This window comes from Lygodium microphyllum, chromosome 1, assembly GCF_053477565.2.
Source record: "Lygodium microphyllum isolate KBCC chromosome 1, Lygodium_microphyllum_v1.1.10, whole genome shotgun sequence".
NCBI lineage: Eukaryota > Viridiplantae > Streptophyta > Polypodiopsida > Schizaeales > Lygodiaceae > Lygodium > Lygodium microphyllum.
In genome coordinates this window covers 60,659,712-60,681,762 of record NC_141135.1, presented here as the reverse complement: position 1 = coordinate 60,681,762, position 22,051 = coordinate 60,659,712, and the positions used below count along the sequence as shown (strand labels likewise).

At 41.8% G+C, this 22,051-nt stretch overlaps 1 protein-coding gene and 1 non-coding gene across 2 annotated transcripts; both read right to left on the bottom strand.

Moving 5' to 3' along the window:
• Nucleotides 1-3,363: 3,363 nt before the first annotated feature.
• LOC148041170 (S-adenosyl-L-methionine-dependent methyltransferases superfamily protein) lies at nucleotides 3,364-12,192 on the bottom strand. The gene is made up of 2 exons (XM_087677329.1): nucleotides 11,754-12,192; nucleotides 3,364-5,069 (listed from the first exon to the last, which is right to left on the bottom strand). Exons 1-2 carry the CDS (start codon nucleotides 12,107-12,109, stop codon nucleotides 4,421-4,423), a joined length of 1,005 nt encoding a protein of 334 aa, XP_087533455.1. The 5' UTR covers nucleotides 12,110-12,192; the 3' UTR covers nucleotides 3,364-4,420.
• On the bottom strand, nucleotides 9,873-9,975 carry LOC148041171 (U6 spliceosomal RNA). Its single transcript, XR_015692640.1, has one exon. It is a non-coding gene; the product is annotated as a U6 spliceosomal RNA (small nuclear RNA).
• Nucleotides 12,193-22,051: the final 9,859 nt, after the last annotated feature.

Here is a 22,051-nt window from a genome sequence, read left to right as displayed (position 1 = left end):
GACCATGGATCCAAAATTTGGTAGCATTGCAAAAGGAAGTAGATGGTGGGTGACCTAGGGCATTAGCCTATGCTATAGCATCTATCATACACTTAAGGTTGCATCCAATCTAATGCACATCTTAGTCCAACTCATGAACTTGTATTGGGCATCTTCAACATTGGCACATAGATTAGTTCCATGTTGTGCTTCTCATTTACTTTCACACAAATGTTGGCATTTGAGGTGAGGTGAGATGGTATTTGGAGGACCTTGTGGAACAAAGCTATAGTTATTTGAACTACTTGCCTCCTCTAATGATGCTATAACCATCTTGATGGTTTCCTCCCAAAATGTCTATGGGCAAGAACTTGCCTTGAAATTGGTGCTCAACACCACTTGCAAACACAATGCATCTTCTTCAAGAAGTAAAATACATTGTTGCTTGCCCTTCACTTGATGGCAATCTATTATATACAGTAAGTGATTCAAGAAGAGTGATCTCATCCCTCCCCCTCCATTAAAAAACCCAAGATAACAATAAGAAATAATAATAAATCAACCTTGCTTTAGTTTGGAATATATTTCTTGACCTCACATAAATCCTAGTTAAGTTTGGAACAATTTTGATGACTTTTTTTTAGGGTTTCATGTGGATATTCTTATAGAAAAAAGTTGGAGAGCACATCTTGATCGATATGGTAAAAACTCCATCTATTTGATATGGTAAAAACGCCACGTGCTGGCTTATATGAAGTTTTTGTTCTAGGCTTTTTTCTCGTGACATTATTTTGCAAATCCCATAAACATAGGCCAATCTCATACCCCAATAACATTTCAAGCTCCAAAGGGGGCGAAGTAAAAATGTGTAAATAAAATAAGAGTATTTTCACATATGAAATTGTAAGAAAAATTGTCTATAAACAAATATGAGTTTGAGTTCAAATGTGTTGATTGGCCTTAGATGTTTATCCTTGCCAACTTCAACACAAACAAACATTTTAATCTCTATCAACTTCATTTTGAAAGTTGCTCTCCCGATCTAGTGGGCTATCTCCAATTATTCGCCATTGTACAACCATTGGTATTTTATTTTGTAGAGCTCTTAGATGGCCTTGGATTTCTATTTTCTTTATATTAACTCTAGTAGTGAAACTGAGGCTAGCTCTTCAACCCATTGGCTCCATTGGTTATTGAAGGTTTTCAATGATAGTGATGTAGCTCTTGTGCACATCTCTATCATTAAGAAGCCCATGTTTGGCTAAAAACCATCTCTTTGAAATCTTTTCAATAGTATCCATTGTAAACTACACCACATACAACTAATCTAGCCTAAAAACAAGGCAGTGTTGTGGATCTTCTACATCTCAACTATAAAAAAGCAATTGACTAAAGACTCTCTTTGAAGAAAATGGAAATTTCCATAATTGAACTTAAATAGACATTTTTTTAATTAGACCATGCTACATAAATACAAGTAATACAAAGTACTAATTTGGCCCAAATTAAGCATATTGTGTCTTTTATTTGAAAGATCTACAAATTTAGATAAATAAGGTGACATGTAATTCACACATAGCCTCAACTAAATGATCTTTTTAGATTCAACATAGCATCCAAGAAGGAGGTTTTGGTACTTCAAATAGTTAACTATTGGAAATAAAGTAAAGTTTTTAGACTTCGACATAGCATTCAAGAAGTTGATTCTATAGTTTAGAAAGTAAAATAAATGCTTGAACTTTTTATGGTCATTTCTTTGAGGGGTGAATGTCATGTACTTTATCAAAATTGAAGTAGAATCCAATTTTCAAAATAGTACAATTGTTGATTCTTAAAAATCCAACTTGAACCCAAATTTCTAGATGCACATCATTTGCATTGTAACCTTGTTCATATGTGGAAGTCAAGCAAGATGGCTTGCCATTTGAGAGAGAGAGAGAGAGAGAGAGAGAGAGAGAATGTGTGTGGGCATTAACTAATTGGTCACTAGCTCCATGCAACTTCTCTTCTTCCATGTGGCCCATTTTGCAATGTGTGTGTGTGTAGAAAGAAGAAAGAAAGAAAGTTATATTAACGTCTATGAAAGGCCAAGTTGGCCTATGAGACCAAAATGTTACACACACACACACACACACACACACACACACACACACAATGTGTGTGTGTGTGTGTGGGCATTAACTAACCAATGATTGGGCTCTATGCAACTTCCAAACATAGTCCATTCATGTTAATGTTTGGATTTCAACCTAGCAATAAAAGTGCAAAAATGAGAAGGTCCATGCAAGCAAAGACTTTTCAAAAGATATGAATGAAATGTTCAAAGTTGCACAATAGAGCTAGAGCCTGTGATGACCCACACAAACACCTCTTGCATTTGAGGATGGTGAGAAAGTTCATCTTAGCATGCTTGAGAAATCTACACCGTGAAGATGGGGCAATGTCCAAACTCTCCCAATCCAACTTTCCACTACAAGTAGGCTATTTCCTTCTTTTTATTTAAGCGAAGGAAAAAGCTAGGTGGAGTTGATAATCTCATCTTTAGGGGTAACATAATAGAGCTCTTCCAAAACAATCACTTCCAAATGAGCCTAAAAGGGCTTCAATATGTTCAAGACAAACAAACAATGTAAATTTTCTACACAATTCCATGTTCAAAAGAGATTTCAACATAGGAGCAATTAGCACCATTCGAGAAAGGTTTCCCGATCAATAGTTAGATCTCCCGATTCTATTTTTGAGGATAAAATTTGTTCTCAAGGGAGAGAAAGCAACACATAAATCAAAATGTAAAAAATAATTAACGTGACACAAGGTACCAAGCCAATTTCACATGCCAGACAAGTGTTCTAGAAGAATTATGACATGTAAATTTTACCTACGTGAGAAGAGACTAATGTACAAAGATCCACCTCCAAAGGTTCTGAAAAAACAAGAATTTAAAATATGCATAGATCTTCCTTGGTTCATTCAAGTAGGTTCACTCTTTAGAAAATTTGAATTTGAGAGCAAATTAATGAAGACAAGTGCATTTTAAACTTTGGAAGCCATGAAGACAACTTAAGCAAAGGGTATTATGCTAATGCTAGGTATAACACTATCCAAGACAAGAAGTATATTACTATAAGTATGAAGTTTATGTTCATATTCAATTCAATAGTTGTATCTTAAAAAGTATTGGTCATTTGTTTGTATTCAATTCAATGGTTGGTTCCTTTTTGTTTGAAAGAAAAACCACAATGCGAGGCTCTATAGGCATTATAATTGCAATAATTAAGAGATGTGCAAAGCAAAAAGAGTTCCAATTTGGACCCATGTGCAAAAAAGCCTTCAGAACACCTCTAGGTTTTCAAGTGAAGAAGGTTTCAAACAATGGATGTCAACCTGGTATAATATTTTGCAGGTTCTTTACAAATACATGGTTGAGATTTGTTGGTGAGTTTCCATAAACATATTATATCTTTTACAATATGAGTATGATTTTGTGCACACCCTTAGTAATGCCATGGCAAATGCAAGATGCTGCATCTGTTCTCTCATACAAGCCCTATATAGTGCCACATCATGTTACAATAAAAACAACCATGTTCAGGAATAACTTCCATAAGTCTGCAAGCTTATCAAACATGCATGCTCATATACACAAAAGGCAAATACTCAAGCTTACTAGCATCCCTTTCTCTTCAATTTTCACATTGTCAATGGAGACGATGTCTCGCGTATAAGGGCCAAGTCCACATAACTTGATTTTTTTCCTAAAACTCCTTTCAATGAATATTAACTCATAATCAGTTGCATCAAGGCTTCTTTCCTGAATGTCCTTGTCATACCAAGCTTTTCTATGAGTCTTCTCAAAAGCAAGCTATCCAAGACCTTGTATTTTAAAAGAAACATCTCAAGTCCAGATGTCAAGGACTTAGGACTCCAAAAGAAAGTGTACACTTTGATAGAACAATTTGCCAGAAATACTCTACAAAGCCACACTTGTAAAATTGGATCTGACTGGCTAGACAGTCTGACATAGGCAAAACGTAAGCTGCCTTATGCTCAGCAGTCTGCCAAAAAGGGGTTAAGTTTCAAGAGAGCTTGAAAAAGCAGGCCCCATTCACATGATCCAAATTTTCTTGCTGTTACCCTAAAACATGACTGTTGTTTCTAGAGCAACCCTGAAAAGCTCTTACTAGTGACAGTGCCAGCAGCCATCGTGCAGGTTTAGCATCCATTCCACAAATTGTCGTCAAACATCAGAATCAATACCCGGAAGCCAATGCGTATCATACGCTTCTGAAAGCCACATGCCACGTTGAAAAGCCCTCCTCAAGTAAGCCAAGCTTGAAGGTGAGCGTGTACAAAATGCCCACATGTATCAGCCACACACAATTGAACATTGAAATCACTTGCTGGACAGCTTGCTAGAGAGCAAAGAGATTCAAAACACTAGTCAAGAACTTGTCTGATTGAATTCATGCCATATTTCATAGTGGTTAAAAAGTAGGCTGTCATGAGTTTGTTTCCCCACATAGTTCAACTTGAGTTTGGCCAGTCGATCCTGGCATACACCTGGAGGCAGGCGGGTGCAGAATTTGATGTTATGTGAAATGAATATGCGGCCATGTCCTGGCAGCAGGCGCTTTGAAAGGCGCTCTAGCCCTGTCCAAACAAGAGCATCTGGCATATGTAAAAAGACAGCACTTGCATATATCAGATGGTACTTAGCATTAGATCCCAGAGCATCAAAATTCATGTCTTCTCCACGAACAATAACTGGCCGCTTGTGCAACAAACCCTGAGATGGTAGCTCGTATCTAAATGCTGCCATTAATGAAAGTGGATCTCTTTCTACACAGTGGAAATGGGAAGGGAGTAAAAACCTTATAAAGTGCAATCCTACTCTTAGAGTTCCACACCCAACCTCCAACACTTGGTGTTTAGGTTTTAAAGAAATGGCTTTTGCGAGGAACTCAAAAACATCTCGTCCACCAGCCCATGGTTCACCATAGTTGCTATGGTGCTCCTCTACAAGTAATTCACCTGGGCATGGCAAAACTGTAAGATTATCTAGGCCTTCATAGTGAGAGATACCTTTGAACCTGAAATGTCACAACAGCAGAGGCAGTTAGGAAAGCTGCAACTATGCAACTGATATCACAGAATTCATCCATAAGAAAGGCTGTGGTAAAAAGAACATTCACCTACATCCACATTTCATTCAGGTAAATTAAGCCAAAAACTATCTGCAAATGTTTAGTAACATGGATGAGTCTGTTTATGCAATAGGCTAATGAAAGTTTTGAGCTTCTTTCTTCATACAGTTCTAAAAGAAATAAGTATCCTTTACAAGCATAACAATTACCATTGTGCATGCACTGCAACACACACACACATGAAGAAGTTTCAAGTTAAATCCTTGCAGGTAGTGTTCATGAAGATGTGACTTGCATTAGAGACTAAATCATCCAGGAGACTACATGTCACCACTTTGCAAAAATGACCGTTTCCACTGCTTGTTTAGAAGATATTACTTTCCAGCAGCTTGATGAAGCATCCAATGAGATGATTATCATTTGGATTGCATGCACCACAAATACAACATTTCAAACTCAAGTCCATACAAACCACAGATGGCAAGTGGTTCTAGTCATGACAATTTCGAGGGTAGCTATTCCTTCAGAAGACCTCATAAACATAAGATCAACCAGACCTATTTTGTAAGAGTTGGAAGGACTAATTTCTAAATTAGAAGGTTTGGGAGGCCATTCATAAGGAAGGGATCAGGTTGTCACACATTCATGCTTTAGAGCCACTACCAAGTTCACACACTACAACAGGTCATTGCAGCAGCCTCAATGGAAAAATAGTTACAGATGGAAATGGACTCTCCATTAATACAACTCTCTTTCTGGTCCATTTAGCAAGAATCATGACGCATTCTAGCAGTCTACCGATCAACAAGAGAAGGAATCTCTAGCAACTGCGAATGTAACTCAAATTGAACCTGTCACTACACATGTTGCCATCCTTTTCCAACTAATATAATTAACCACTCTTTTCTCTGCCCCAAGAAAAGAACAAACATCCATTGCAAAGTAAATTTGTCAAACTTGTCTGATAAATGCTGATATCTCATCTATCATCAAAGTATGGCTGCAGATTTCTTTCATGAAGATGGAGGCATTTTGCCATGTTTATAGAATGTTTTTCTTGATCCTGTGCTCTCTTCAAGAAGCACAGCAGAGCTCGCACAAAGAGTTAAATAGTTCACAGGAGCACCGGATCTACATCAAACAGGCCTTTCAAAACAGTATAGGCAGTCTGAGAAATAGGGGGAAACGAACCACACTAGGGGAGTATAGGTCCACTATCACATACCATCTTGTGGTGTGAAGATAGGCTATGGTATCCCTATTAGCAGTCATGTCATTCCATGTCTGTCTCTGTGTCCATCACTTGGTTGTGAGCCTCAATCTCAGTCAGATGAGGATGCTTGTAGCTCTAGCAACAATCATCTTCATCCTTTTTAATCATGGTCATGTACAGAAACAGTAGAATTGATGGTGAGGGAGAGCACTTGGACAAGAAAGAAAGTGATTGAGAATGTGATAATGATCCATGAGGATGAAAGGATGCCAACATGTCCTTTTATAGGGGACTTTTGGGCATTTGTCCTATTATGCACAAATAAAGCCTGCTGGGGCTGTTTTTAAGGAGTAAATTTACACATTAATGGATGGCAATTTATTGTTAATGCATGAGTTGATTTGTGTAGCCCAAAAAGAGTCCTAAGAGGAGAGACGGAATCATATTCCATCCTTTCATTAACTTTAAATAATGTAAGGCAATGGCAAGGGTGTCAATGAAGAGGATCATCGGTAGCTGAGATAGGAGCAAAACATAGTCCACAACAGTAGTCTGCAAGAAGACGACTAAAATAGAAGCATCCATATCCAACACACCAAAGAGGAAACCCGAGAGGAAGAACAATACACAAGGTGAGAGTTGAAGAAGCCCGAACTCAACCTAGAGAGATATACCACTAGCTCTATCTCCATGCTGATAAGAATACGAAGGCATGCTTGATCATAAGCCTCAAAAGAGAGGACACCATCTCCATCTCCTTGTTGGACAAGATGTGAACCATAGAGCTACCATGGCATGGCTAAAAAATTCAAGGCTTTACTCTAAATAGAACAAAGAGGGAGGGAATCCAAAGACTCATGGATAATGGCCTTCAAGGAGTTTGAAGACTAAGGAATTGTAAACAAATGCTACGACAAACATAAAAAAACACAAAATATACAACAACAAAACCAACACAATCTGTACAATGCTCAATGATAGATAGGCGCATGAAATGTAAATGTTACGACTGTCAAATGAATGTGGAGCAACAAAAGCTAAGCAGTGAAGCTACTATTAACACAAAGAACTGAACAAGAGCACTGTTGAGCTAAAAAATGCATTACAAACATTAAATATTCAACTAGCTCTTCAAAACAGCCCCAAAAAATGAACTTACCAAACTTTCCTAGAGAATTGCTCAAGTGTTTGAGGTCCCACAAGCCAAAATCCTGATCTTGGAAGGATCCACATCTATAAATGGAAGGCTGCCCACCACTCAGCCCCGCCCCTTTTTGGCAAATTATTGGCACCTTGTCTACTGCTATTGAAACCAGCCTTCCTTTTAAGAAAGGGTGGTAACAACCCGATTTGATACTAATTGCAGCAAGTAATAAATTCACATTGAAATGTCACCTTTAATTCTTAGACATTGGACATCTTGTTGGCCCGAAAAAATTGGCACCTTTTGTGGTATTTCTTTAGCTTATATTGCAATTTGCTGGAGTACACAAAGTTTCCTTCAATCTCCTCCACTAATCCAAATACATCTTGCTATCATAAATGACCAACAAACCTTCAATCTAATTTGCCCCTTGATCTGACAAGATTGGCCTTCACCTTTATCCTTGGATAACAAAATTCAGCCCCAAATTCAACATTGGTTGGCTAACCTCTTGTGCTTGAAATTCTTCAATTTCAACTACTGAAATTCAAGTCCTAGGCCTTGAATTCTGAGCACACTTCTTGAGGTTGTTATCAAACCCTAATCTCTATTGTAAATTAGGGTTTACAACAAAGAATCTTCAAATTCTCCACCTCCAATGGCTGGACTTGTTGATATTTGTAGAGGGAAGTTGGGAATTGGCTGAAGAATGAGAGAGCAAATTGAGCTATTGTTCCTATTTTCCAACCCGATTCATCTACAGCAAATTGAGGCACCTGAGGTTGTAGTTTGCAAGTAGCAACAGTCCAACACCTTTCGCCAAGTGCTGCCAATTGCAAAAACAAGTTTTCCTCTCTCCTTCAGCCCAATTCAGCCTTCCCAAACTTTGAATAGAAAGTTTTCCAAGTAGCGGCTTTCCTTATCCATTTCCCAATATTTTTCAACCTTATTAAGTTAATTTTCAAAACAATCTCAAATGCTAGGCAAAGCATCGAAATTTCACGTCCATGTGATGACTCAATTCGTATTATCGTTCAACAACTAGGCACATGCATAAGCCTTCTCCATTGCTACACTTGCTGCAACTCAAACCATTTCCATTCAATATAGCCCAAGTTGTTTTGTAGTGTGGAGTTGTCATACAGCTACCATGTCATCATTGCACTTGTTGCAAGGTATTTCTAGCCTTGCATTTGCTAGTTGTTGCTGCCACCCTCATCATTTTTTGCTACTAAGAGTTTAAGGACTGCTGTCCAGGTACTTTCGTCTTCATCAAATCAATCATTTTCAATCATAGCATTGCATTTTTGGGCATGGTGCAGCCAACACTCTTGTTTACTACAACTAGTCACTGTTTAGAGAATGCTTGCTCTAATTAGGGGTTTGTTAAGAGTATGACACATTCTAATTTTTCCAGCCCATCTCTGCCCTAGTTCTTTCAAACACACGGGAGTTTGAGGATTTGCAATCACTACATCATGTGTTCATTGCATTGAGAATTATATTACATTCTTCATTCTTCTACCTTCATTTTCTTTGAGATACTCTTCACCTCTGAGTTCTACTATTATCATTTTGTGCTTTATTATACATTTGTGTTTATCTTTTGTGTTCAAATATTTCTTTACAACAACCTTCCTCCTTGGAAAGGGTGGTAATGACCTAATTTAATAATAATTACAATAAGTAAATAAATCACATAAATTGAAATACACACTTTGCCACTTTAATCTTGGACAATCAACAATCTATTGGCTCCAAAAATTGTGCTCCTTGCAATATTTTTTCATTTTCAATTCCAAATGGATGGAGTGCAATTGAGATTCTCTAATCTTCTCACTAATCCAAGTGCCTCTTGCTGTCATAAATTACCAACAAGCTTTCAAATCAATTTGCCCCTTCGCCTTCATCCTACTCCTTGTGAGAAAAATTTAGCCCCAAATCTGAGATTGACCAATTGGCCTCTTGAATCTCCCTAAAATTCCTCAATTTCAGCTGCTAGAATTAAAGTCCTAGAGCCTCAATTTTGGGCACACACATCTCGAGGTAGCTATCAAACCCTAATTTTTATTGTAAATTAACCAAAATCTCCACCTCTAATGTCTCAAATGGTTGGATTTTACTAAGATAACTTGATAGATGACTAGAGGATGACAAAGAATGTTAAAGAGAGAAAATTCAAACTCCCATTGCAAAAACATGAAAGAAATCAGTTATTGCCCTGTCTAGGCAATCATGAAAGCTATCTCCATCCATGAAACACCCCAAATATGATATTACCTAGCTGAAACAAGCCACAAACCGTTGTCACCTACTACTATAGTCCCTTTTAGACATGTCCCCAGCTCCTAGAGGTCTCTTGCTAGCTGAAAATGGCATGTCAACTATTACAACAACAATGGCAACCTTGTGTGTGTGTGTTTATAATCCTTGCGTAAAGGCCATACTAATTTTCTCTATATCCTTTCAATTTTATTAGATATCTTCGAAGTGATCCCCTTCCCCCTCCCTCTCTCAACTTGCACAAGGCTGGTATGACCTCTCTCTCTCTCTCTCTCTCTCTCTCTCTCTAGGTCACAAAAACATTTTTTCCACGTGCATGGTTAAGTTTTGCCAAGTGATAACCCTGTAATCCCATTTTTCAATATTATTTAGCTTATTGAATTAATCTTCAAAATTAGATATTCGAAAAAATAATTAAATAATTACTTTAGTATCCAAAACAATAATTCCAACAACTAATAATTAAATTGGCTATGATAATTTATCTCCGACATATCTGTAAGCAATTATTATCGCCTAGATTGACCTTAATTAACTAAGTAATGCCTAGTTTCCAATGTTACCACCTTTGACATTAATGGCCAATAAATTCGTCTATGTCAAAATTTGACACCAAGTACTACCTAGTGCCTATCAAGCATAACTTATTGTAACTTTTGCCTTTAGCACCATATGATATCTTAGGCTCCTAGGTCCCACATTATGAAATAATTAACTTACACCTTACATATACAAGTCACATTTACATATTTGATTAACTTTTAATCAAATGCTAAGCAAAGCACTAAAATTTCGCGTCTTCGTGACAAATCTCCCCCTTGCAATCATCCTTCATTGCACTACAATATTCCAAAGCAAAGCATACTACATTGGAGTTTTTAAAAAGGCATTATAGTGTGTAAACAACATTGGCTATGTTCATTGACCATGCTAATACCAAACACTTGCTGAAAATTTCCAGCCAACATAAATATAACATAAGACTCATAAAGAATCCAAAACTACTACCAAAAACTAGAGAAGTGAAAGTGCTACCTTCCCATTGAGCATCAAGCAATGCTCTAGACCCTTGCTCTATTGAACATGACTAAGCCTGATCCAAAGTCGACTTTAGCTAAAAAAACCTCGAGGTAAAGCTGCAACAACTGAGGATGGTCTACCAAGTCATCCTCTTCCATCCACTTAGTATCCATTCGTAAATGGTCCTCAAACTTCACCAAATATCTTTTGGAAACTTTACTTTGATCCTTTTGGATACAAAATGATGAGTGTTGACTGAATGATGCACAACACAGTAGAGTGAGTGAAGGGAGCTGTAAATAGCCCAAAGATGGGAATCTGGCCAGCCAATTGACCAGCCGGCATTAAATGAAAGCCAGATTGGCAAAATTCAAGCACTTGATCATAAATGTTGCGAATAATGCTGCCCACTCATGAGAGATATCTGTCCTGCTACGTGGCATTCCTGGCTGCCCGGCGGAACACAGTTAGACAGGCTCCTTGGACATGCGTGCAAAAAGGAACACCACAGAAAATGTCTCGAAGAGAGAATTTGATGAAAAAAGACTGTGCTGGAGCTCCTAATGTCCCCATCTAGCTTAGACTGAGGCTCACAAGGAAGAGATAACCATATAAGCACACACATCTAATAACAAAGTCACATTCTAACTGCCACTGGTTTGCCTATCTACACAGCATCAGCCTAGCTGCCTGTCATGAATTGCCTGATATCTGCATGCTAGATCTCCTGCTAGACATAAAATCTAACTAGGTGCGGTTTGGGGCAGGGGACTGCCTGCCTGGGGTGTGGTGCTTCCCCAAGCAGAAGCTCCTGCTGTGGAACGCTATGGGGCGAAACAATGGGAAAGACCCCCTATTACCCCATTGGGAAAATGTCAAAACTTATTGTAACGTACTATCAATGCATCTCAGAAAGCACTGATAAAGTAAATTGAAGTGAAGACAGACACAGACAGGGACAGAGAATTACCTGAGGAGGTCAGAGAGCTGCTGCTGGCGCGTGCGGGGGTTGATGCCTTTGCGAAGCCTGTGCCAGTCCTCTGGAGTTTTGGGCTCTTCCCCCAGTAACTGATTGTGCCGAAGCTGAGACTTGAGCCATCTTACATCCTCCTGGGAAGGCCCCAGGGCCGCTGCAGGCGGATCTGCTTCCTCGCCTTCTTGTCGCGCATCGCACTCCTTCTCCTTCTCCTTGGAGCTCGTCCTGGTTAGCAAACCGTACAGGGGAGAGAAGAGAGAAGGAAGAGTGGTGAGGAAGGGGACAGCGAGCAGGAGCAGCAAAAATAACGCCACTAAGGGCAAGGAAGAAATAGCCTTGACAGACGCCATGGAAGGAGCTTCTACACTACCCCAGCAGTATATAGCTCGCTGGCTTGTCTTTACATGGGCTAGCCTAGTAATGTGCAATGTAACTCTCCCTGAATTTTCAAGAGTAGGATTGGGACTACCAACGCTTAGAGCAGCATGCCACACGCAAGTCGATTTGATCTACATAAATCATGGCGCTTTTCCATAGACAGGTGTTTTTGCCTTTAGACACAATGTCAGGAGAAGCACAGCCCAATGTCTGAACTCACACACCCATAGAACTCAACCCACACTCAAAGCAATTGGGCTATAACCCCATCGGCAAGTGTTATTCACTTTGCTTTGCATACATAACTAATTGTAGTCCATCATGAAATAGTCTCTCTTTGTTAACATTGCCCATTAGGGTATATACTATTAAATTGGTATAATGACAAAGTAATGTTTCTTTGTGAAATTACCCCTAATTAACTTGAGTGTTACCCAACAAGGTGGAGGCCAATTGGTTACATGGTTGTGTGAGTTTCACGATGTCTTGAGTTCAAGTGCTACCAATAGCTCAATCACCTACCCATATAGGACACTTCTTGGTACCTTAATCATGTGATATGCATTTAGAAAAACACTTGAGTGTTAAGTGGCATACTTTTAGGAAAGAATGCTAATAACAAAAGGTCAATGCTCTTGTGCGTGCTTGTGCACCCTTGTTTTCACTTTCTTTCTCCAACTACCTTTTTTTTCACAGTAGGGTCCATGCCTAAATCGACTTTTGTGTGGATTAGCTCAGGTGTAAAAAATGGCAATCCTTCGTGCAAGTCAATCAACATTTGCATCAAGGGATGGGCTCTATGGCATCAAGGTGTGTTGCATGAGAAGCTATGTTCACTTCCTAGGGAGACTAATGGATTTCTTCCTCTTCCCATAAGCAACATAATGAGGGTACCTTAGTAAATTACCAAAGGCATCACACTGTAAGAATATGCTAAAGTTGTGGTGATTTAACTACATATTGTCACTAGTATACATCTTGTGCGATTTTCAAGTATCATATTTGATTGTTTTGAAATTTAAGAGTTCGAAAATACTTACTCTCAATGTAGCTTGGTTAGCATTGCCTGTAAGGCCATGCTTAGGCAATGGTTTGCTTTGCTTCCTTAAGCTTTAAAAAATTAACCCAAGTTAATTGGAGTTGGACATCTTGTACGACTAATATTTTCAAATTTGCTTTGAAATTTTGATAGTGCATGACATTCTCTCTCTCTCTCTCTCTCTCTCTCTCTCTCTCTCTCTCTCTCTCTCTCTCTCTCTCTCTCTCTCTCTCTCTCTCTCTCTCTCTCTCTCTCTCTCTCTCTCTCTCTCTCTCTCGTGTTGTGTGTGTGTTTGTCTAGAGAGCCCTTTAATGCTTTTTTTGTTTCATTTGGTCTTGAATCTTAGCATATAGATGTCCCATTTTTGTTGTTTGTTGCTTTACTATTTTCACGAACATGTCGATTGCAAGCATTATTCACACTAATAGTTCTCAAGGTCTCTCTTTACATTGAATTTAATTATAAGTTTGATACAAAGCTTTTGCAAAATGTGAGGGATTGAGATTGTCTTTTGGCATATCCTAAAGAACACCTTTAAAGAAAATTTGTGTTGACTATGCAAAGCTTTACAAAGTTTAAATTCAAATTATAACATGGTCTCTCTCCCTTAGAGGGCTAGGGTTTACAAACACTTATATCTCAAGGCACTTTTTACTAACATAGCTTGTGGTGTGTTATGGTGTTCTCAAGTTTCCATAGGAAGTTAGACATATCATGTTGGCTATAGAAAACATGAAGGCTTCTTAAAATGGTTTTGTTATTATCTTGGTTGTTTTTATCATGTAGGAGGTATGATGTCTAGTAGCCCCATGAACTTTCAAAATGGATTTCATATTGAAGTACTTGTTGATGAGGAAGGAATGTTTGTTGAGGATGTGTAACCTCTCCTTCACAATTTTGGGGCACATCGAGAGCAAGACCTCTCGAGCATGCTTGGACGACTTGTCACCCTGAATGTTTGTTGCACCCCCAAACTCTCCACTAAGTAGGTCCTTAAGTATGGGACAATACTCCAAGCTTTCTTGGAGTTTAACTTGTCTCTCCCAGCTACACTCACATGCACACACCTCACAACATAGTAAGGTAGACACATTCCTTAAGAAGAGCACAATAAGTTGCACAATTAGTAGCAATAGACTCTCCATGAAGAACCATCAACATCCATGGCCTACACTCCATCCCATCTTATGATCCTACACCTTAGCAACCCCTGATGTCAACCTCATTCCATTGTCACACCACCCATTATCTACTAGTAATTGTTGTCCCAACATCACTAAAGCATCTCTCCGCATCAACAACAATTGCCACACTTCAAATGACCACTTCATCCTTGACCATCCCAAGATTTAGTATCTTTAGTGCAAGCTACAACCTACTCGCAATGATGGTGAGTGTCATGGGACTAGCATCCATCTAGTAATGACAAACTACAAAGAAAGAAGGTCAAAGTAAAAGTCAGTTGCAAATGTTAGAAATTAATCAGATCAAAATAATAGTAAAGCACAAGTCTTGGAAATTATTTTTGAAGAAGTATTAGTTTTTTGGATTCATTAGCTTATGTTTACCTAATGTTTACCGTAGCACAGAGGAGCGGGAAATGGAAAAAAGGAAATAGCAAAAGGCGCAGGACAAAAGGAAGAAAAAGGCGCCTTAACCGGTAACCAGACCCTGAAAAAATTAAAAGCACGGGCATGACCCTCAGGAAGTCTACCATTAAGTATGAAAGCGCTCCCGAATCCTTGTAAAAGAGCGCCGAGCTCACTCCTGTGCAAATTGTATGCATTAGTTGGGAATAGGATAGATTAGAACGGTGGGAAATGAGAAATGGGCCTAGGCTAATGGCCGGCCATGTAAAAAAGGGGATGACCACTCATGAAAAGTAGGGCATGTATATAAAGTTCAAAAACTGAATGAGAAGATCATTCTTGTGTGTGGCCAAAGCTTCTTCTTCTTCTTCTCTTGTTTCTTGCCTTCTTGCTTGTGCTTGAGAGAGGGATTGAGAGAGTGTGAGGGAGTGAGGGAGTGATTGTGTGAGAGTGAGGGATCTTGGAGAAGAAGCTCTCCATCTTCTCTCTTCATCTTCCCCTCCTCTCTTCTCTTCTCTTGTCTCGCGCGTGGCTATGGAGGATGAAGCTCATGGGAGAGGGATTGAGGTTTCTTGAGCTTGCCTCAAGGATCGTGGAGCTGTGCAAGAAAGAGGAGGGTACTCGATCGAGCATCAAGGTAAGCTCACTACACTCGTAAGGTAGCCATTGGGCGTCGGCTATGTGAGAGGTAGCCATGGCCGCTCGGTTTGAAACACTTGAGCAATAAGTGGTCCGTAGGTCTCGGGGTAGAGCTTGTAGCTCCCCTTCATTTTGGTTCCGTTCCCGGGACAGACGGAATCGAGCCTTGAGCACCACATGTATCAAATCAAGCATAGAAGTAGGGTTTGTAGCCTGAACCGGTGCTCGAGATAGCTAGAAGATTTAGGAGGTTTTAATCCGTGAAACAAGTAAGTGTTTTGGTTTGTTGGAAGCATTAGTGTAGGACTACCATTCTGCATCTCTGTTTTGCATTTTGGCTGCACTAGATTATGGTTGGATTAGGTTAAGAAAAGAGAAAACAGAAGGTTTTGGCTGCTGCTGGAAACAGGGGAACAAGGGACCAGATTCAAATTTCTGGGTAAAACAGGGAAAAGGGAACTGGCTTTAAGGTTTTGTAGTGCTAGGAAAGGACCTTAAGAGGCTTGGGAGCCCAGGGCAAACCTCATTTCACTGGTTAGCTTTGTGAGAGAGAGAGAGAGAGAGCTTCTGGTTGCCAGGAAGAGGGAGCGCTATCACGATTCTGGGTGCCATCGATTTGTGCTACTCCAGGTGAGTCTGGTGCTTCTTAGTAGTGCCCTAATCATATATGGAAAGTCTCTTGTGATTGTGTGTAGCAGGCGTCAAGTGGGATCGAAACGCTTCGAAATTGCGCCTGCCACTAGACGCAGTCGGACTAGGTCTCAGTGGTCCGATTCCTAGAATCGGACCACCCGAGTCCTGGAGTCGAACCGTCCGATTCCAAGAATCGGACCGTCCGACTAAGGGAGTCGGACTGCGTGCTAGTCGGACCACCCGAGTCCTGGAGTCAGACCGTCCGATTCCAAGAATCGGACCGTCTGACTGAGGGAGTCGGACTGCGTGCTAGTCGGACCATCCAACATTCGGATCAGACCAAACAATTTTAGAATCGGACACCACTACTGGATCGGACAGTTCGATCGGACGTGCCACGTGGCACTCGGACCGCCCATCATAGTCGGACCATCAGACTTTAGGAATCGGACCCGACCTGTCCTACTACTGGACTCGGATCACTCTGTCTGACTGCAAGAATCGGACCGTTCGACTACTAGAGTCGGACCAGCCCTGTCCGATTCCTAGAATCGGACAGTCTGATTCTGGAAATCGGACCATCCTGCCAGAAGAAAAAATAAGGATATTTAGTTGACCCTGCCACAGACCTGACCCCAGGACACAACCCTGAACACCCCCAAGACCCAGTTTGACCATTAGAACCTCAGAGACCAATCGAATTTAGAGTAGAATAGAAAATGCAGCATAGACCTTTAGAAAGACCATAGAATAGCCGGGAACCGAGCTTAGAACTCAAATCAGGTTAAGAATGTGGAGAGAAACAGAGTGGAGTTCGCATTACATGCTCTCTGCATCAGCACTTCACTCTTGTGTTCCACTAAGTTTGCACTGCAAGAAAAGAGAAAAGCCTGTTTTCGCACCAAGTACCACAAAAGCACTAAGCATAACGTGTGAATAAGGATTGTAGTTGCTTTCAAATAACAAGGAACACATCAGGATATCTAATAACATTAAGGAACCCACTAGTAGGAGAAGACCCCAAGACTTAGACAGGTGCCTGAGTGCCCTACTAGTAGGACCTGGAGAAGACACGAAGACACGGAAAGCAACAATATAGAGGATTGGACGCTGCTGGAGCTGCTTGGATTTATTGACAACCTTGTGGAGCTGGAAGCAGAAACAATGTCGGGATCAAGAGGCGAATGAGGAGAGGACCAATTAGACTTAGGAGAATTTCCAACCTCAGTCCAGGAACTAGTCCCCAACTACGATCTACTCACTAGGACCATGATCCATGGCAGACCTGTAGAGGAAGTGGTAGCAAACCTGGAAGAAGAGAGAAGAGTAATCAAGAGAGAGCTAGAAGGCATAATTGCCTACAACGATGAGCAAAGAGCTAGAAGGCTACAGCAAGACGTAGATATGTATGAGGCTAGACGAGTGCTAGACCTAGCTGGAGCGGCCAAATCTGGACCGAATGTAGAGAGGGAACGGGCAGCAGAGGCTGACATGACATTGAGCGAACTGGTAGCAAAGCGACTCTTGGACAATACGTCCGTTGAACAGAGCGCTACTGCCCTAGCCACCGGGCTACTATCGGGATTGGGAGTCACGCAAGGGGCTAAAGGGCAGGCTAGAATCCCCATCGTAGCAAAACAACTAGCTAGATACGAACCTAGCAGTGACCCGTACAGCTTCATGGAGCAGTTCGAGCAAGTATGTGAGGCAAATGGTCTTACAGACCCTGCGCAATGAGCTCAAGCTTTTGGCCTGTGCTTAGGCGATAAGGGGAGGACCTGGTATTCTAATCTAGATGACGCAGAACGTACGAACTTTGTTCGCCTTAAGGGCCTCTTCATCAAGAGGTTTTCGGAGGCAGGGTATTCAGATAACCTCATCGTTAGGTTAATGAATATCAGTCAAAGGGAGAAGGAAGACATTAGGGATTACGTCACTCAGGTGCATAGCCTCTACAAGAGAATCCCTGCCAATGAGCGACCTACCGAGAGGGCAGTGTCTACAGTGTTCATGAATGGGATTCGGAGTGAGGAGCTCTACAAGGCTTTGGCCAGTAACTCCACCTTGCAACGAGACGTGCTAGCTAGAGTTTTTGAGGAGGCAATACGCGTAGATGATCAACTCAGGGAACGCAGCATGAGGACTATCAACCGAGAGAGTGCAAGCCAGAGGGACCCTGAGAGATCAACTACTTCGGGGGGAAAAGCAACTGCTAGTGTGCAGGATAAGGGAAAGAGTGTAGACCATGACCAGGGGATGGCAGAAATGAGAATGGAGATTGCATGGTTGCAAGAGCTGGTAAGGAAGCCTGTGAGATTGCATATACAATGTATATACTGCGGCGGCAATCACCTTCTAGTTGAGTGCCAAGATCCTAGATCTCGGCCGTGCTCAAATTGCGGTAGATTCGTCGGGCATGATGTAGTGCATTGCAGAATGCCGAGGAGGTTCCCATACACGCAACAGTACAACCCTCCATACTTAGGTAATAGGCCACCCAATTTCTTTGGGAGGGGAGCCCAGTTAGCTCTCCTAGCACCGACTGAATCAAGACCTGCCGTACCTAGGCTGGAGATGAACTCGACTGGTATACCCAGACCACCAGGGCCTTTTGTAACCCACCCATCTAGCGATGCTCCTGTTCACTTTGTGGAGGAGCCTAATGAGGAAGAAACATATGTCAACCTGTACATATCCTATGACAAGGAAGGCAACCCAGTCCTGATGGACTATCGGCCGGTGCTGGTGATGGCTTTAGGAAGAGGAAGAGGAAGAGGCTTTGGAGGGCCAAGCCAAGATCCAGTCACATGCTGGACTTGCGGCCACCCAGGCCACATTTCATCACGCTGCCCAGAATGAGAACAAGCTAACAAGGACAAAGCGGATCTCTGATGCACAAAGTGTGGAATCACACATCTGTTTCCTGACTGTCCTAGGCGGAAGCCATCAACCAGCTCTGCCAACATGCCATCGGTGCCTTTGGGGCTTTTTGGAGTGGAAACCTTTGACAGTGAGGATACACCCATCCCACTACATGTTATGATAGGCATCTCTTTGCCAGGGCCAAGTAACCTTGACGCAACCTCAATAGGAAAGAAAAGCCGGAGGAGACGGAAAAAGAGAACCGATGCAAAGATAACTCTTAAAATCGAGGAAGCGATTACGCTAGTAACGGGAAAGAGGGTCACAGACGCAGAGGCGGAGACCTCAGCTCCTAAGACAGTCGAGCTAGGGAGTGCCAAGGTAGGGGAATATCCCCATCCCAAACGGCAGCTCGAGGCTATAGCTAAGGTCAAGGAATGGGTCAAGGATGCCCAAAAGCACCTCAAGGATGTTGAATCCATATTAGAAGATCCTATTGACGATTTCTCCAACGTGAGCACACCAGTCTCACCTTCAAAACCACAAGCTGCGAGCATACCTGCACCACTGGGGGCAACTCAGCAGCAAGGCCAAGGGGAAACTTGCTAGGGCAGACAGAACGCATGGCCTAGAAATGCTAGCCTCAGGGGAAGACAAGAGCCCAGTAGCCTCCTCACAACCTTGTTGTCTACTCCAGTAACTCTAAGCTTGGAAGACCTGCTTAGGCAGAATTGTTCCTTATGGCAGGAGTTAAAAGACTTGATGGAGGGATACACACGACTTGCGGGTGCTGATCCGCAAGATCATGATGCGATTACACAGATCCCAAGTCTAACTCTACACTCAACTCCTAAGTCTTTGCACATCAATGCTTTTTGGGAAGGCACTGAAATGCATGCAGTTTTACCCATCCTAGCCTTAGGAGATATGACGCGAAAAGGAATTGTAGACACAAGCGCAGGTGTTAGTGTACTAAGCCATGCAGTCTTAGAGGCATGGGGAAACCCTCTTGTAGAGACTACTAGGTTTAACGTCACGTTAGCAAATGGAATGAAGGTAAGACCATTTGGGGTCTTAAAGAATTGGCCAGTAAAGATTGTCGGTGTGCAGTTTTCCGTAAACTTCATTGTCATGAAGGGAGTGGATTACGACATACTATTAGGCCGACCTTGGATGAGGAATGCGCCTGTCATTGAGGACTGGGGCAATGGTTTGATTTTCCTAGGGAATAGAACTAGTGCAGTAAGGGTAGAGATGGACACTTGGAAGACGACCCCTATTGACCTAGATGCCATCTCAGCTATGTTGAAAGGCAATACTCAAACGACCAAACCCTATGGATCACTCACTAAATATATTCCTTGCCCTGAGGATGAGAGGGATTGGATGCACGTTTTGGCAACCATTGACCTACCATTCTCGGATGAGGAAGAACTATATTGGCAGGCTGCTAAAGCCGCAACCATGCCAATTGAGGAGCCAATTGTGCCACTCTGCATGATGGCAGGAAGCTCACTCAACCCAAGAAAACCAGCCTCGTTCCATATCCCCAACAACAAACTAGAACTTCAAGAAATCGTAGAGTATCTGACCAATAAACTGGAAGGCAACTTGGCTGTTGACTTAAAACCTCTACGTGATCTATTAGCTAAGCCAGAATGGAAATGGACCAAGGTCCACGACCTGAATTTGTTATATAACTGGGCTTTAGTTACTGATGACAAGGAGACTGGAGAGGAAAGCTTAGGTGATGATGAGCAGTCAGAAGGACACGACTCTGATGATGAGGAGTATGAGGGCTATCGCTCTACAGGAGAGGAGAGTGAAGAAGAGATAGATACAATAGAGTACGACACGGAAGGAAAAGCGATAGAACAAATCAGGGCAGACTCGAGGCCTAGGAGAGGAAGGACCAGTCAGAATGAAAAAGGAGTCATGCGAATGGAGTGTGACAGATCCTGGCTAGAACACATAGGAGCCGTGGATTACGAGCAAGCCGGAGTGGCACGACCACGGGTAATCCCAGTGCTCAAGACGGATGCACCTACTGAACTACGACCCCCTGGGGAAACACCTTCCTCAAGTGAGGGATGCGAGTTTAACTCAGATTCGGAAGTCAACACTGAGAGTGATTCCGAGATACCACAACCTTCTAAAGTTAAACGCACCAAGGGAGACTTGCCAGTCCACCTAAGGCGCAGGAGGCTAAAGAAGGAGGCCAGGAAGCAAGCAAAGGACTCAGAAGCAGAAAGGCAAAAGAAACCAGAGGATCTACCCAAATGGTTTACAAAATTTAAAAAGGGTGACAGAGTGGTGATTCTGCTAGGTGTGAAAAGACAATGCCAAACTAGTGAACTGATCGAGGGACCCACCAAAGTCAAGGAAGTTAACTTGGCTGGGGAAGGTGAAAAGCCAAGACCTATATTCATTGCAGATGACTTGATGGAGCATGAGGACCAAACTTGTTGCACTCTTGCAAGAGTACATTGACGTATTTGCCTGGACATTGGATGAACTTAAGGGAGTCGACCCTAGGGTTGTGACTCATAATATCCCAATGGTCCTTGATGCAGTGCCAACGAAACAATGACCTTACCCCATGAATCCCAAACACGCCCATGCAGTAAAAGAGGAGATTGATAAACTCATGAGGGCAGGATTCATATATGAGATCGAGCACACGGACTGGGTATCACCTATCGTGATTGTCATGAAGAAAAATGGAAAAATCCGAGTGTGCGTGAACTACAAGAAAGTGAATGCCGCCACAAAGAGGGATAACTATCCTTTACCTTACACTGAGCACATGCTTGAGAGGGTAGCAGGTAAAGAAGCCTACAGTTTTCTGGATGGTTCCTCGGGCTATAATCAAGTGCAAGTGCACCCCGACGACAGGCACAAGACTGCTTTGCCACGGAATGGGGTGTATTCGCCTACATTGTCATGCTTTTTGGGCTGATGAACGCACCTGCGACTTTTCAATGCCTAATGTGCACTATCTTTAAGGACATGCTTAGGCGCGAACTGGAAGTGTTTGTAGACGACTTATGCGTACACTCTAGTTGGGCCGAACACTTAGAGAAATTGAGAGCTGTCTTTGAAAGGTGTAGGTTGTACCACCTCTTGTTGAACCCCTTAAAGTGCCAATTCTG

Bases quoted from the DNA above. Each gene is read 5' to 3' on its own strand.
- LOC148041170 (XM_087677329.1), bottom strand. From the start codon at position 12,109: ATGGCGTCTGTCAAGGCTATTTCTTCCTTGCCCTTAGTGGCGTTATTT. The intron at 5,070-11,753 runs GTAATTCTCTGT...GTGACATTTCAG, and splicing joins CAGCTCTCTGACCTCCTCAG to GTTCAAAGGTATCTCTCACT.